Below are 17,828 nucleotides of genomic sequence, written 5' to 3'. Positions count from 1 at the left end.
CCATTCAGTCACTTGCGCCTGCTCCGCCATTCAATAAGATCAAGGCTGATCTTCTACCTCGACTCCACTTTCCCCATATCCCTTATTATCCAAAAATCTATCAATCTCGATCTTGTATACACTCAATGACTGAGCCTCCACAGTCCGCTGGGGCAGAGAATTCCAAAGATTCACCACCCTCTGAGTGAAGAAATTTTTCCTCAACTCAGTCCTAAATGGCCGACCCCTTATCCTGAAACTGTGACCTCTAGTTTTAGACTCTCCAGCCCGGGGAAACATCCTCTAATTAGTGTTTAGTAGCAATTAGAGCTTGTCAAAAGTACAAATACTTGATGCAAAATTTACTATTTGCAATATGTAAAGTGGAGAAAGTTATATTGCCAACATGAATGACTCAGCAGAACAGACAGAAATGCCCAACTGTTGGACAACACAGTAAAAGAACTGGGAATACATGGTTTTAAATAGCAAATTTCTCTTTATACTATGCTGTACATTGCATATACTGTATATATACTCAAAATAAATTATGGCTGCAGTTTAGTCTTTTTTTAAAAAAAGATGTAGGCGATTCTTTAAAGATCAAAGTTGAAAACTAGTTCATCAGACGAGTATTTTTGTGCTAACTCCAAGATTAAATTGATAAACTCTATTTTCTCTGCACATGCTCTGCATTTCTCTCCCCAGTCATCGAGAATCATCTTTAGCTCGGCCACTCGCAGTTTGGAGAGTTCAGCTTTATTCAAATTCAACGTCTTATCTGTGAGACAAGAGAACACAAAGTGGAGAGCAATTTTAATGTTAAGATCAGAACGTTACTGAAACTAGAGGCATTCTAATGCAACCTATGACTTTTGATATTTACCAATGTCGCATTGTCCGGCAACACATCAACAGTCAACATCGGCAGAACATTCAAGTGTCTGTTCTAACCAACTGCAAAACTGAATATTGATCAAAAATCTTCCATGAAAAAGATTAGAATTTACAGGCTTTAGGTACCATCACAAAGCAGCCTATTCCCCCTGCCATATTCTGTAAGCTCATCTTTCAGTTAGGAGGAAATCAGAAAAGTTAGTTGCTCCCAATGTTACCCCTAATTTTCTTTTTAAGTGCATATGCGCAGCCCATTCGAGTTGCCGCGCATGTGCGGCTTCTTCCGTCGAAGCCGGTAAGCTGCCAGCCCAGGACTGCCAGATCGCTGCGCGGTGGCACAGCTTCGCGGGAACGTTATTTGCTACTTACCCTTGGATTATAATTCAGGAGTTTAACACACAGCATCGAGAAGCTGTTACAGGCTGCGTTTAGTGACATCGCCCCCTGGTGTAAGTAACAAGCTGTTGTAGTTGCACCGGCAGAAAGTGGAACAATGATCACCCCCACCGTGCCTGGACTGTGCAAATTGATGCAGCCAATACTACCGCATGGGACCGCACAAAAAGCCCAACTCTGGGGCTACCAACGCCTTCAGGAGAGATGGAGAGACACCCCAGTGGAGAGAGCGCACAGATGGCAGCGGTGTCAATGTTCACTCTGTATATCAAACTGGCTATGTCCGTCACGCACTCCTTACTTGGGCATCGCCAGCCTGTCAGAATTATACCTGCAGTTACACACATCCACCACTCGGCAGAGCGTCAGAAGTTACAGATCCATAGCAGCGTTATCCAGACATCCTCACAGCTCGAGGACACTGCCTGCATTTCTAACCTCCCCCTCTTCCTCCTGGAAGACATTTTCTACTTCCATAGCTTCAGGGTTGTCCCTTTCTATGGTTAAAGTAAATGACTTGTGAAACATGCGAGTGTTGTGCTTCCGTATACTGTTCCTGCTAACCCTTCAGCCCACAGCAAAGGTCCCCATAACTTTTTTTTTTTTTTTTTAAAAAGTGCGTGGTTCATTTAACGGGCTGTGCAGCATATTCAAAATTTCGTGCAAGCACGTTTTCTTGCATTGAAAAGCCGATGAGCAGCCTGCGCGGGACCTCCAGAGCACTGCTCGGCCACACAGCTTAGCAGAAGCGTTGGCCCACAGGTCCTATTTCCCTACCATAGCTTCATGCTGCCTCCAAGATTGCTAAAATGCTTTTTCCTGCCACGATTTTCTATTTTAAACTTTCCAAACTGTCTTTCCAACTTCTGATTTTTTGGGGGGGGGTGGAATGTAGGGTCAGAGGCAGAAATAGCCAAATGCATTTTTAATCCACAAGTTTCTAGTGAGTATGTAAAATATCCAGTAAAGCAATACAAGGTATTCTTTACAGGCCAGTCAATTTATTTTCCTGTGTGCGCATGTGTTTTGATCCCTTCCCAATGTGCTGTTCCTTTTAAAATGCTGCTCATCTACAATAGCTTCCAGTTCTGAAACAGGCCCATGAAATGTTAACCATTTCTTCTCTGTATAGATGCTGCCTGGCCCGTGTGTTTCCAGCACTTTCTGTTTTTGTTACAGGGTATACTAAAGTATCAGTGGTGGCTCAGTGGGTAGCTCTCTCGCCCTCGCCTCGGAGTCAGGAGGTTGTGGGTTCAAACCCCATTCCACAGACTTGAGCACATAAATCTAGGCCGACACTCCAGTGCCGTGCTGAGGGAGCTGTCCGAGGTGCTGTCTTTCGGATGAGACGTTAAACCGAGGCCCCGTCTGCTCTCTCAGGTGGACATAAACGATCCCGTGGCCCTATTTCGAAGCGCAGGGGAGTTATCCCCGGTGTCCTGGGGCCAAGATTTATCCCTCAATCAACATCACTAAAAAAGAGATTATCTGGGTCATTATCACATTGTTGTTTGTGGGAGCTTGCTGTGCGCAAATTGGCTGCCGCGTTTCCCACATTACAACAGTGACTACACTCCAAAAGTACTTTATTGGCTGTAAAGCGCTTTGAGACATCCGTTGGTCATGAAAAACGCTGTAGGAATACAAGTCTGTCTTTCTTTGAATCAGAATGGCATTAGCGGACACCAATCTTCTAATCTCATTGAACTGCAGCTTGTTCAACAGAGTTTACCTATTTCATAGGAATTGTCCCACAAGAACAGATCGAGTAGACTGGGCCGATATTCCCTGGAGTTTAGAAGAATGAGAGATGATCTCATTGAAACATACAAAATTCTTAAAAGGGTTTGATATGGGCTGGGGAGGCTAAAACCAGGGGTCACAGTCTCGGGATAAAGGGTCAGCCATTTAGGACTGAGATGAGGAGGAATTTCTTCACTCAGAGGGTGGTGAATCTTTGGAATTCTCTGCCCTAGAGGGCTGTGGAGGCTCAGTTGCTGAATATATTCAAGAGTGAGATTGAGATTTTTGGATATTAAGGGAACTAAGGGATATGGGGATTGGGAAAGTGGAGTTGAGGTCGAAGATCAGCCATGATCTTATTGAATGGCCGACTCCTGTTGTTCACCTGCAGTGAATTGTGCAAGGTGTGAAACTGAGGAGGATAATCATTTCTGACACCCGACATCATATCGGAACACCAGGAATTGATCCTAATGCAGTTACGATGGAGCAACTGGGAGAAGAAATACAAGGACAGAAAGGTAACTAGCAGGGGGGACATTCTGCAGCCACAGAATCCCGAGACAGACGGATGGTGCAATTTGCACCTTTCATGCCCTCAGTCAGTCCCAAAGTATTTCACAGCCAATGAATGACCTTTGAAGCGTTGTCACTGTTTTGTATAGCAGCTCAGCAAAATCCCGTGAAAAGCAGTTGGGGTTCAGGGTTGAATACTGGCCAGGACACTGGAGAGTAATCTCTTATTGTCTTTGAAAAAGTGCCAAGATCTTTTATGTCCACCTGAACAAGCAAATAGGGGGTCTCAGTTTAACATCGTGTCTGAAAGTCGGCCCCTCCCAAGAATCATTCATTAGCACAGTGAAGTGTCTGCCTGGATTATGTGCTGGAGTGAGGCTCAATTTTGCTGCTGAGAGGTGAATATGCTGCCCAGTATCCAATGTTCCCTCTAAGACTTTGTCCCCTAAGCAGGCCCTTTACATTTGCTGCACAGCTGCTGGGCCTCTTCCATCGGGAGCAGCCTGCACGGGACCTCCTGATGGGTGTGTGGCCACACACCTCGGGGAAACAGTGTCTGTACCCAGTTTATCCTTTTCTTATAAATTGTGATCTATTTAAGAAATAGCAGGAGTAGGTCACCTGGCCCCTTGAGCCTGCTCCACCATTCAATGAGATCATGGCTGATCTGATCATGGACTCAACTCCGCTTCCCTGCCCGCTCCCCATAACCCTTCACTCCCCTATAGTTCAAGAATCAATCTATCTATCTATCTCAGCCTTGAATATATTCAATGACCCAGCCTCCACAGCTCTCTGGGGCAGAGAATTCCAAAGATTCGCGACCCTCAGAGAAGAAATTCCTCCTCATCGCCATCTTAAATGGGCAACCCCTTATTCTGAAACTATGCCCCCTAGTTCTAGATTCCCCCACGAGGGGAAACATCCTCTTAGCATCGACCCTGTCAAGCCCCCTCAGTATCTTATATGTTTCAATAAGATCATCTCTCATTCTTCTAAACTCCAGAGAGTATAGGCCCAACCTATCTTCATAAAACAACCCCCTAATCTCAGGAATCAACCTCATGAACCTTCTCTGAACTGCCTCCAATGAAAGTATATCTCTCCTTAAATACGGAGACCAAAACTGTACACAATACTCCAGATGTGGTCTCACCAAAGTCCTGTACAATTGTAGTAAGACTTCCCTACTTTTATACTCCATCCCCCTTGCAATTATATGTCACAAGTCTTAAGTATGTAGTTCTAATTTTAATTTAGTGACAGTCCAAGATGGCAGCCAAAAATATTTGGGGGGATTTCAAGGATTCCTTGTGAGTTTTTTTTAAAAATATTACTATTTTTTGCTGATTTCATTCTTTTTAAAATGTGAAACAACTGTGCCTACATTTGATTGGTGCGTTCCTTCACTGTTCAGTTGGTGTTATAAATATGAATTTTGATCCCATCACGTGCAAGTGACACATACTTTGCACGTTGAGTGCAATTCCCGAGGTGTGACGGATACAGACATGGGGTATATATTTGTAGAAGAGTACAGCTCAAAATATAAAGTTACATTCAAGTCAATGCGCAGAGGAGAGAGAATGAGGTTACTCAAACCATATTTCAGTTCGCAGATCTGACCGTCGATCTTTTTCAGCTTTTCACAAATCTTCACCACTGGTACATGCGCACTCATCGGGCGGGCTATCTCACCGACAATCTTAGTTGCAGCATCACTGGTCGCTCCAATATAGTAGCACTATAAAAACAAACTTAAGTTACATACATATAGACAGCACATTAGAAATCATAGAATAAAAGCAAAATACTGCAGATGCTGAATCACAGAACGGTTACGGCACAGGAGGCCGCCATTCGGCCCCTTGAGCCTGTGCCCGCTCTCTGCAAAAAGCACCTCAGCCTGTCCCACTCCCACTCCCCCTCCCTTTCCCTTTCCCCATAGCCTTGCAAATTTCTTTCCTTCAGGTAATTATCCAATTCCCTTTTGGAAGCCATGATGGAGTCTGCCTCCACCACACTCACAGGCAGTGCATTCCAGATCCTAACCACTCGTCTTTGGTTCTTCTGCCAATCTCCTTAAATCTGTGCCCTCTGGTTCTCGACCCTTCCGCCAATGGGAACAGTTTCTCTCTATTGATTCGAGCTGATGGAATCATAGTTTGTAAATGCAGCACTCAGGAAAAACTTTTAGCAAACAATTACGACTGCTACTTATAAACTTCCTCCTAGGACAAATAGGTGGAACTGATTCACAAGCATCTAAATGCAATTAGAAGAAAAACAAGAAACCATTTGGATTCACTTGATCCAAGCCCACAGTAAGAACATAAGAAATAGGAGCAGGAGTCTGCCATTATTTTATTAAAACATAGCAATGATTAGCAAAATATACAAGAACATAATTAGGAGTAGTCGGCCATTTGGTCCCTCGAGCCTGCTCCGCCATTCAATGAGATCATGGCTGATCTTCCACCTCAACTCCACTTTCCTGTACTGTCCCCATATCCCTTGATTCCCTTAATATCCAAAAATCTATCGATCTCAGCCTTGAATATACTCAATGACTGAGCCTCCACAGCCCTCTGAGGCAGAGAATTCCAGAGATTCACCACCCTCTGAGTGAAGAAATTCCTCCTCATCTCAGCCTTAAATGGCCAACCCCTTATCCTGAGACTGTGACCCCTGGTTCTAGACTCCCCAGCCCGGGGAAAACATCCTCCCTGCATCTACCCTGTCAAGCCCTGTAAGAATTTTATATGTTTCAATGAGATCACCTCTCATTCTTCTAAACTCTAGAGAATATCGGCCTAGTCTACTCAATCTCTCCTCATAGGACAATCCCCCCCATCCCAGGAATCAGTCTGGTGAACCTTTGTTGCACTCCCTCTATGGCAAGTATATCCTTCCCTAGGTAAGGAAACCAGAACTGTGCACAACACTCCAGGTGTGACCAGTAGTGGAGACCATCCACATTGGATCAACGTATAGAATTCCTCCATAATGGTTGTTCATATATAATTGCTACATTTTGAAGTATTTCTGAGCTGAAGTTATAATCTAGGTCACTTGTTTGTATTCATAGTCAGAAGAAGGGAATTTTCAAAATATATACCAATATTTTCTCAAGTTTTCCAAGGCTTTAAAGTTTAAAAAAAAATCTAATTTCCTCCTCTTATCCTGCCTTTTTCTTGGGTATGTTTTCAAGGGCGTTAGGGGCATCTTACACCAGATACTGACTATAGCATAAAGCAGGCTGCAGACTAAATCTACACCATAGTCTCTGCCACATCCACAACAGGAGGATGCTGCTCTCCAGCTCTGTGCGTGAAGACGGGCCTACAATTGGCTGATAATTTTCCTTCAGTTGTAACAGCTCAGGTTAGCTGCCACATAAACAGACTAGTTCAGTTCTTGAGATATATTTCTGCAACTTATTGAACGGACTGGACAGAACGTACTTGTGACTTCATTGATTTGTGTCACGTTTCACTGTATCAACACCCGGACAGCAAGTCTTCATTTACACATTCCCAGTAACACTGATGGGGAAGTAGCTTTCTTTCTTTTAAAAAAAAATTAGTTGAATATTTAATTCAATTGTAACCACTGCAGAAACCAGCCACTGGTTTCTGTGGGGCCATGACGCTGGTCATAAGAGAATCGATGGATATGGGGAGAGTACAGGAAAGTGGGCCCCAAGTTTCCACATGATTTACTCCTGATTTTTGGGAGCAACTGGTGGAGAACGGAGTATCTTAGAAATCGCAATTCTCCACATTTAAGTTGTAGAACAGTTTCACTTTTGAACAGAATTTTTTTTTCAAAAAGAGGGCATGTCCAGCCACTGACGCCTGATTTAAAAGTTTCCACAGTGAAAACGTACTCCAAACTAACTTACTAACTTAGAATGGAGCAAGTGAAGATTTTTGTAGGCCTGAAAAAACCTTGTCTACACATTAAAAAAATCAGGCGCAGGTTACAAATTAGGCGTCGGGAACGAGGTGGGAGTGGGGGGGGGGGGGGGAGTGAAGTCATTACATTCTACAATAAATCCTTAGTTATACTTATACAAATATTATACAAATAATTCCAACCTGAATAAAAATTTATAAGCAAAGAAAAGATTAAACAAACCATGTTCCTACCTGTGTGAAAGTGCTTCAGGCAGGGAGAAGGCTGCAGGAAGCCTCACAAAACGAGGCAGCCGTTCCCGACGGCAAGGTGGGGGGACAGTGAGGGCCCGACCGACATCAGCAGGGGGAGGCAGGGAGAAGGCTGCAGGAAGCCTCAGAAGTTGAGGCAGCCATTCCCGACGGCGGGGGGGGGGGGGGGGCCCCTGCCGTCGGTTGGGCCCGTCGGGAAACAGTTGCCTCAACTTCTGAGGCTTCCTGCACCTTCTCACTGCTGCAGGAAGCCTCAGTGCTGATGGCAATGTGCTTTTATTAAAAAATTTTAAAAATTGAACAGCTACAAAGAACTACAAAAATGGCCGAGTGCCAATGTTTCCTTCACACTGCGCGTGCGCGAACGCTCCAACCCGCACGCGCAGGGTTGCCGGCACGAAAAAAAACTCATTTAAATGGTACCCGCCCCCTCCTACTTACAAAATCGGCGCGAGTGGTAGGCTCCGCCCCCTGGGCGCCGTGCCAAGCTGACATCGAGCTGCAAAGCGCTCGAGAATAGCGCGTTTTTTTTCAGGCGCCGTTTTTGGCGCGAAAAACGGGCGCCCAGCTCGGAGGGGCACCTGTTTCGCCGCGTGTGGAAACTTGGGGCCGTGGATTTGAGGTAGAAGATCAGCCACGATCTTATCAAATGATGGAGCAGGCTCGAGGCAGCCGATTGGCCGACTCCCGCTCCTAATTCTTATGTTCTTATAACACATGGGCATTTCATAAATCAATTTCCAGAAAAAAAGTAAAGAAAACGAAATACAAATTTAGGCACAAAATGTGCGTGGTGAAAATGCAAGAATATACCATCAATAGGGAGACAAATACAAAATAGTACAACAATCATTTGTTTCAATACAATACAAACCACCAAAATAAACGCTAATAATGTCAGTGTATTTGTATGACAGCAGCTCAGAGTACTGCCCACAATTGCCCTCTATGCATGGAGGGACCTCACTACCACGTGCCAAATCCCGTGCCATATTGGTAAATGAAGGCCTTGCCCAATGATGGTTCAATATACAGCCACACTGCATAATGTCCTTGTAATGAATATAATCACACAAATTTCACTACAGAAGGTGGCCAGCCATTGTGCCTGTGCCAGGTACACATCGGAATTATCCCCTCAAATTCCTCTACTCTAGTATTTTTCCTCACCCACGTTTATCCAATTCCCCGTCAGCTGCGGCTCAGTGGGTCACACTCGTGCCGTTGTGGTTTGTGGGTTCAAATCCCACTCCAGGAACTCGAGCACAATAATCCAGGCTGACACTCCCAGTGCAGTACTGAGGGAGTGCTGCACTGTCAGAGGTGCTGTCTTTTGGATGAGACATTAAACAGAGGCCCTATCCCAGGGCACTATTTTGAAGAGCAGGGGAATTATCCCCGGTGTCCTGGGGCCAATATTTATCTCTCAATCAACATCACTAAAACAGATTATCTGGCCATTATCACATTGCTGTGTGTGGGAGCTTGCTGTGCGCAAATTGGCTGCCATGTTTCCTACATTACAACAGTGACTACACTCCATAACGTACTTCATTGGCTGTAAAGCGCTTTGGGACATCCTAAGGTTGTGAAAGGCAAGCCTTTTAAAAAACAAAGTACAGGCAACTCTCGATTCTCCGAGGCCCTCTGGGATCGGGCTATTCTGGGTAAACGATTTTGCCGCTTGGGCGAGTGCACATACTTGCCGAGAAAGTTTGGGCCCCAAATTTATGCAGTACTTTGATGCTTTTCTGCTTCTGTGCACTCCAGGATGGGATTCATTTTAATATAAAGTGAAGAGACCCATGTTATACTGTGTCTAATTTTTCTTAAAATGGCCAATCTAAAGGCTTCAACCGCTGGCTGTCGAATGAGACTCGGCTTTACTTACCCCCGAGGCAGCACCCTCAGTGATACTGCAGACTGCACAAGAGCACATTCACCAAGATCAGAAAACGGAAAGACAGCAGGGAAGAGTTGGATAAATCTTTTGCCCCTCTGAACTTGCTTCCAGCGTGATGATCTGGACAGTGCCCGAAAAGAGCAGGGTTGGGAGCAATGCATTCGATCTGATAACGTGAGGATGGGTCGCAGTGCGAGCGGACAGACTGTCCAGTTCAGAGTTAATTTGATTGCTCTACAAGGATTCCTTTAAGGTCGTGACAGCATTAAACTTTATTATAAAATACAGTCCTTCCTCTGTGTGTAGTGATAATGCTGTGTGTCAGTGCAGGACTGTGTGTGGGGTGTGTTTAATGGTCGTGTGCAGCTGTACACAGGACAGAATCACAGTTTTTAAAAAGTACCGTTACAGCGGGTTCTCAGTTAGATCCGTGTACGGATAATCGAGAGTTGCCTGTACTATGACTGACCATTTCAAGTGTGGCAATATTCCATAGTCATTTTTCTTTAAACTCCCAACCTTCCCCTTTAGGTTATTAATTTTAAAAATCTTAAGCTTGTGCCCCTTTGTTACCAATTCATCATCCAGTGGGAACCATCTTGCACAGTTTACCTTCTTTAAAACTTTGGAGGCCACGGATAGGCCTTAACCTTCTCCGCTGTACTGAACACACCTTGGTGTTGAACAGTTTCTCACCGGTGACTAATTCCTGTATCATCCTAAATCAACCTATCCCACACCGCTTCCTTCATCACTGTAGTCAGCCACACTTAAATGTGCACCTTACATCACATACTTACCAGTCGGTTTTCCTTTCCCCTGGTGTGTACACACATCAGTACCAGTTCATTTATGATGACGGCAGGAGTCAATTCCACATCCTGACCTTTCAAATACTCGTAAAATTTCTCCAGAAATCCAATGCATACTGAGAATTTTAAAATGTGGAAAATAAATTCTCAAATACTAAATTGAAAACAGAGGTTATAATAAATGGAAGTTACCTTTAAGCATATAAATAATTATTAAATCTTTATATTTTAACCTTCAGTGACATCAGCCTCAGCCTCTTTACACTTTACTACATAAAGGTTAGAGATGTGAGGCTTCTGCACTGTATTCGACAACAATGAACCACACAACTTAGATTGACGAGAGAAAATAAAGCACTTCGTAAACAGCATCCTATATTATGTACTTACACAGTTGGTCTTTAATTTCTCAACTATAGTTTTCATCCAGGTACAAAACCGAACCCGTCATAATGTTACATTGTAAAATAAGCTCATTAAAACTCGAGAGTTTGCGGCACTAATGGGGGGTCGACATCCAAACCATTTTTTTTTTTAAGCTCAAGTTTCACTTTGTAAAATTTTTAACTCTCGCGTTGGGATCAATATTTGAGAAGATATCAGGAATCCATTCCAAAGTATTTTTGTTCATGAAAAATAATGGATTAGAAGGGTCGGTTCGGACATTGTTTCGTGAAGGCATGAGGTTTCAAAATCCCACAATTATACCGTTATTATATGGCTTTGAGAAAGACAAAGGTGGTTTTAATCAGTAGCTTTAGAATTGCTCAAGTGGTTCCTTTGCTTTCGCCTTCAAAAACAAAATGTAAATTATAAACCTTCGAAGACCCAATCCTGATCCCTGGGACACTTCTTTCCACCCCGACACAACTCTTGTTGCTGATTTCCACCATTCAGCCAATTTCTTCCCCAGGTCTAAATTTTACCCGACTGCTTTTAGCTACACAATAGCCTTTCATGTGGAACGGTGTTGGATTTTTTGTGCAGTCGAGGTACACCATGTAGGGTTTTACATCCACTCGTCAGGTCACTGCCGCAGAAAGGTTAACATAAGAACATAAGAATTAGGAACAGGAGTAGGCCATCTAGCCCCTCGAGCCTGCTCTGCCATTCAACAAGATCATGGCTGATCTGGCCGTGGACTCAGCTCCACTTACCCGCCCGCTCCCCATAACCCTTAATTCCCTTCTTGGTTAAAAATCTATCTATCTGTGACTTGAATACATTCAATGAGCTAGCCTCAACTGTTTCCTTGGGCAGAGAATTCCACAGATTCACAACCCTCTGGGAGAAGAAATTCCTTCTCAACTCGGTTTTTAATTGGCTCCCCCGTATTTTGAGGCTGTGCCCCCTAGTCCTAGTCTCCCCGACAAGTGGAAACAACCTCTCTGCCTCTATCTTGTCTATCCCTTTCATTATTTTAAATGTTTCTATAAGATCACCCCTCATCCTTCTGAACTCCAACGAGTAAAGACCCAGTCTACTCAATCTATCATCATAAGGTAACCCCCTCATCTCCGGAATCAGCCTAGTGAATCGTCTCTGTACCCCCTCCAAAGCCAGTATATCCTTCCTTAAGTAAGGTGACCAAAACTGCACGCAGTACTCCAGGTGCGGCCTCACCAATACCCTATACAGTTGCAGCAGGACCTCCCTGCTTTTGTACTTCATCCCTCCCGCAATGAAGGCCAACATTCCATTCGCCTTCCTGATTACCTGCTGCACCTGCAAACTAACTTTTTGGGATTAAAAGAGTTTCATGCACAAGGAATTCCTCATCGGCGCCAAACCCCGGAACCTCCCTCGGGGGCCGGCGCCTCACAACTTGAGCCGCCTCGGGGAAATCCCCTCCGTGCCTTTCAGTTCCGCGCGGAGGGGTTTCTTGTACAGGCTGCTCCTGCACACTCTCAACTTTGCCATCCTCGCCTGCCGTCCGGACACGCCATGGCGTACCATCTTGCCGTCCGGAGGAGGCGGGGGTCCCCGATGGAGGGCACTCTACATCGGGGACTTGGCCTGGAGGGTGGTGCACGGAACAGTGCCGTGCAACAAATTTTTAAGCCGGTTCACGGACTCCCAGGCCGCCTGCAATTTCTGCGGTCTGGAGGAGTCAGTGTTCCACGTTTTTATTGAATGCACGAGGTTGCAGCCCCTGTTCCATTATATGAAGGGGCTGCTCCTGAAATTCTGGCTGCACTTCAGTCCCACTCTCCTGATCTTTGGGCACCCTGTGCGGAGGGGAGCGGGTAGGTCCGAAGGCCTCCTCGTAGGACTGCTCCTGGGCACGGCCAAGGGTGCCATCAGCCGGTCCAGGCAGCGGGCGGTCGAGGGGGTCGTTCAACCTGACTGCCTGCCTCTCTTCCGCTCTTACATCCGGTCCAGGGTGTCCTTGGAGATGGAGCACGCGGTGTCCACCGGTACGCTCGCGGCCTTCCGCGAGAGGTGGGCACCGGAGGGACTGGAGTGCATCATCACGCCCGGCAACCAAATTTTAATTTGATTTTACGTTTTAAAGTTTAATTTGTTTTAATTGCCGGTGCTTTTAGTGTCCCCCTCCCCTTTTATAGGGGGCACTTGGAAAAATGTGATTTTAGCGCCCAAAAAAAAAGAAAAACACAAAACAAAACACAAAAAAGGAAAAAAAAAGGGCCTTGTAAATGTCTGCTGTGTCATCCAGGGCGGGTGGCACGGTTTAATGTTTTTTTTATTTTACAGATAAACTCAAAAGAGTTTCATGCACAAGGACCCCAGGTCCCTCTGCACCGCAGCATGTTGTAATTTCTCCCCATTCAAATAGTATTCCCTTTTTTTGTTTCTTCCCCCCCCCCCCCCCCCCCAAGGTGGATGACCTCACACTTTCCGACATTGTATTCCATCTGCCAAACCTTAGCCCATTCGCTTAAGGAGTTTGGTCGGCTCGGATGCTCACCTTTTGAATCTAGGCCATTTCTTCTTTACTGGATTGTTATACAGGTAATCCTCACATTTACTTCTGATTATTCAGTATTGAAATAACACTGCAGATAATGGGTCTGCCCATTTTATTGCAGTTTTGGAAAATGGGACTCTGTTCATCTGTTTCTAATCCGCAAAAAATTACCAATAAAAATGTACAACTGTTCCAACACAAACATACAAGTACAGACTTTAAACACGTCTGTACACTTTAATGCAAAGTAAATAAGATGCAATTTAAAAGGTATTATGTCTTCTGAATGTAGGCATGTGATATTTCAGGCCCCCCTGCCAAATATATTTAATATTAAGCTATGAACCAATAATATTTTACGTACGAAAGTTGGTGGCACTGACAATCTACATGGCACAAAGCGGACTAGCACGTTGAACAGATGCAACATGACCAGTGAAAGACAAGGAACAGAAACAGGACAATCGAGAGAGGCAGGACCTGTAGAATGCCACAAAAGAAGATTTCGAGGAAGCCGCTGTACAGCTGAGACAGCTGAGCCCACTGCTAAATAATTCAGAGTGAAACAATTCCAGACAGAATATGGAGTCAGACATTTTTTGGTTTTAAAAAAGTCAAGACTTCACACATGCACACTCACCAGATACAAAAAATGTGATCATGCATCACTTGCGGCATGCCAGTCTTTCTTCATCAATTTCGTTGCCCGTGTGCTAGACATGCTTACACAAAAGTTTAGAACAGTTAATTGCATAATTCAGCAACAAACCAGCTCTCACAATGTTCAGAGGGACCTGGGTGTCCTTGTACACAAATCACTGAAAGTTAACATGCAGGTACAACAAGCAATTAAGAAAACAAATGATATGTTGGCCTTTATTACAAGATGATTTGAGGAAAAGAGTAAAGATGTCTTACTGTAATTAAGCACCGACAGCGGAAAGAGCGTGCGGCAAACCAGTCCCATCCACCCCTTCCCTCAATGACTAGCTGTCCCAGCTGTGACAAAGTCTGTGGCTCTCGTATTGGACTGTTCAGCCACCAAAGAACTCACTTCAGGAGTGGAAGCAAGTCTTCCTCGATTCCGTGATGATGAGAGCCCTGGTGAGACCGCACCTAGAGTATTGTGCACAGTTTTGGTCTCCTTACCCAAGGAAAGACATACTTGCCATTGAGGGAGTGCGATGAAGATTCATCAGACTGATTCCTGGGATGGGGGATTGTCCTATGAGGAGAGATTGAGTAGACTAGGCCTATATTCTCGAGAGTTTAGAAGAATGAGAGGTGATCTCATTGAAACATACAAAATTCTAGCATGTCTTGACAGGGTATTTGCAGGGAGGATGTTTCCCCTGGTTGAGGAGTCTAGAACCAGGGGTCACAGTCTCAGGACTGAGATGAGGAGGAATTTCTTCACTCAGAGGGTGGTGAATCTTTGGAATTCTCTGCCCCAGAGGGCTGTGGATGCTCAGTCATTAAGTATATTCAAGGCTGAGATCGATAGATATTTGAATATTAAAGGAATCGAGGGATATGGGGGGATAGTGCAGGAAGATAAGAGTTGAGGTTGAAGGTCAGCCATGATCTTAAAGTGGCAGAGCAGGTTCGAGGGGCAATATGGCTGACTCCTGCTCCTATTTCTTATGTTTTTATGTTGATCAAGAAAGCCAATAGGGAATTCAGAAGAAACTTCTTTGCCCAGAGAGTGGTGAGAATGTGGAACTCGCTGCCACAGGGAGGGGTTGAGGCGAATAGTATCGATGCATTTAAGGGGAGGGCTGGACAAGCCAATGGGGGAGAAGGGAATAGAGGGTTATGCTGATAGTTAGATGAGGAAAGACGAGAGGTGGCTCGAGTGGTTGGGCCAAATGGCCTGTTTCTGTGCCGTATATCCCATGTAAAACAGTGCTGGCACTAGGTTTATTTGACTGATACAATTTAATGTTGTGCAATACACTTCAAATTATTCCCAACACTAGCAAGACCTAGAACTGATACATTACTGTATAGACAGCTCGAAAAGCTGTCTTCAGACACAGCCCAACTTTGGAAGGACACAAATCTGTAATTGTACTGCTAGATGTTTTCAGCTGATGGATATGCAGCACAGGAATTTCACATCTCCACTACTGAGCTTTACCAAATGGTATAATGACAATGCAACATTTTAACTACTGAAAACATGCACTCCAAATAATTATCGCAACCAAAGCTCGATTTTCTGGATACCAACTGTCTTCCATTACTGGATTTCAGAAATCAGGCTGGCTGCAAAAGTCCAGTGACCAATATCAATGTTGCTGAATCATCAGCTGACACAATAAACCCTCCTGGACAGCAGGGGGGGGGGGGAAAGAAGTCGTCTTGGCAATTTCTCTCCCGTTAGTAAAGCAAAGAAGAATTAGCGGCTCCATTTCAGCTGAAATGCTAACTCGGTTTCTCTCGCCACAGACGCTGCCTGACCTGCTGAGTATTTCCAGCATTTTCTGTTTTTATTTCACCTCCACCTTGCTTTTAGTAAAAAAAATGTAAGGGTTGGGGAGCAATGGGGAAGAGAGAAAGGAATTGATCGCTGTGCATAAATCAGGAGGTTTGTAAAGAGAACTGAGTTGATTTGTTTATCCTGTAGATAAAATGGCAGGCAAAAAAAGGTAGGCTTGTATACAGGCAAGAAAGGCAATCAACAACTGGGTTAGTTTTACAGCAGCTCAGAAACCAGACACACACACACTGGATAAAAATGATCAATCATTCACCACACTGGGAATAATACCAATAAAATGATATAGAATATGGAGTGAGATGGGGGGGGGGGGAGAAGGGAGAGTATTATGAGGGAGGGGTAGTATTAGTGGTATGGGGAGGGGGATGTTCTGGGGGAGGATATGAGAGGTGTAAGAGGTGGGGGAGGCATGGGGTAGGTGAGGTGAGTGAGTGTATGATGAGGGGAGGGGATTAGGGGTGGGTGGGGTTGTGGAAGTAGTGGTAGGTGGGTGAGCTGGAGTATTAGTGGTATTATGTGGTGGGGGGGACGTGATGCGGGGAAGGGGCGACGGCGGGGAAGGGGCGACGGCGGGGAAGGGGCGACGGCGGGGAAGGGGCGACGGCGGGGAAGGGGCGACGGCGGGGAAGGGGCGACGGCGGGGAAGGGGCGACGGCGGGGAAGGGGCGACGGCGGGGAAGGGGCGACGGCGGGGAAGGGGCGACGGCGGGGAAGGGGCGACGGCGGGGAAGGGGCGACGGCGGGGAAGGGGCGACGGCGGGGAAGGGGCGACGGCGGGGAAGGGGCGACGGCGGGGAAGGGGCGACGGCGGGGAAGGGGTGATGTGGGGAAGGGGTGATGTGGGGAAGGGGTGATGTGGGGGGGGGTGGGGAAGGGGTGATGTGGGGGGGGGGGTGGGGAAGGGGTGATGTGGGGGGGGGTGGGGAAGGGGTGATGTGGGGGGGGGGTGAGGAAGGGGTGATGTGGGGGGGGGTGGGGAAGGGGTGATGTGGGGGGGGGGTGGGGAAGGGGTGATGTGGGGGGGGGGGGTGGGGAAGGGGTGATGTGGGGGGGGGGGGGTGGGGAAGGGGTGATGTGGGGGGGGTGTGGGGAAGGGGTGATGTGGGGGGGGGGGGTGGGGAAGGGGTGATGTGGGGGGGGGTGGGGAAGGGGTGATGTGGGGGGGGGGTGGGGAAGGGGTGATGTGGGGGGGGTGGGGAAGGGGTGATGTGGGGGGGGGGGTGGGGAAGGGGTGATGTGGGGGGGGGGAGAAGGGGTGATGTGGGGGGGGGGAGAAGGGGTGATGTGGGGGGGGGGAGAAGGGGTGATGTGGGGGGTGGAAGGGGTGATGTGGGGGGGGGGAGGGGTGACGGGGGGGGGGAAGGGGTGATGTGGGGGGGGGAGGGGTGATGTGGGGGGGGGGGGAGGGGTGATGTGGGGGGTGTGGGGAAGGGGTGATGTGGGGAGGGGGGTGGGGAAGGGGTGATGTGGGGAGGGGGGTGGGGAAGGGGTGATGTGGGGGGGGGGGGGTGGGGAAGGGGTGATGTGGGGGGGGGGGGGGTGAGGAAGGGGTGACGGGGGGTGTGTTGGAAGGTCCGGGCCCGGGCCGCCGCCTCACCTTCACAGTCCGTGGGCGGGCCCGCAGCGGCCCCCAGTGCGAGCACCAGCAGCGCCCAGAGCCGCGCCGCCCTCATGACCCGAGCGGAGCCGCCGCCCCGACACCCGGCAACTGCCAGCGAGCGAAAGCCCAAAGCCTCTCACCGCAGTGCCGCCGCGCCAATCACCATCCTTCTTCCAGTTATCGCCCCCGTCTCTTTGTGCTCCGCCCTCCCTTTGGTGGGATGCTGCTCCAATCAGCAGCCTTCATTCGTTTCCCCCCCTCTCCTTCTGATCCACCTTCCTATTGGTGGGTCAATGCTCCAATCAACATCCGTGTTTCTTTATTCTCCCCGACTGTTCATGTATTCCGCCAGCCCATTGGTGAATCTCTCTTCCAATCATC

At 46.9% G+C, this 17,828-nt stretch overlaps 1 protein-coding gene across 2 annotated transcripts; it reads right to left on the bottom strand.

Moving 5' to 3' along the window:
* Positions 1-340: 340 nt before the first annotated feature.
* On the bottom strand, positions 341-17,646 carry cdnf (cerebral dopamine neurotrophic factor). Of its 2 annotated transcripts, XM_070897076.1 has the most exons (5): positions 17,445-17,529; positions 13,985-14,066; positions 10,404-10,531; positions 5,134-5,275; positions 341-760 (listed from the first exon to the last, which is right to left on the bottom strand). In XM_070897076.1, exons 2-5 carry the CDS (start codon positions 14,004-14,006, stop codon positions 576-578), a joined length of 477 nt encoding a protein of 158 aa, XP_070753177.1. In that variant the 5' UTR covers positions 14,007-14,066; positions 17,445-17,529; the 3' UTR covers positions 341-575. The 2 variants fall into 2 exon arrangements, with proteins under 2 accessions (XP_070753177.1, XP_070753176.1); XM_070897075.1 differs by lacking the exon at positions 13,985-14,066 and having other exon boundaries at positions 17,445-17,646.
* Positions 17,647-17,828: the final 182 nt, after the last annotated feature.

Source organism: Pristiophorus japonicus, chromosome 13 (genome assembly GCF_044704955.1).
Source record: "Pristiophorus japonicus isolate sPriJap1 chromosome 13, sPriJap1.hap1, whole genome shotgun sequence".
Taxonomy (NCBI): domain Eukaryota; kingdom Metazoa; phylum Chordata; class Chondrichthyes; family Pristiophoridae; genus Pristiophorus; species Pristiophorus japonicus.
This window is presented reverse-complemented; position numbering and strand designations above follow the sequence as displayed.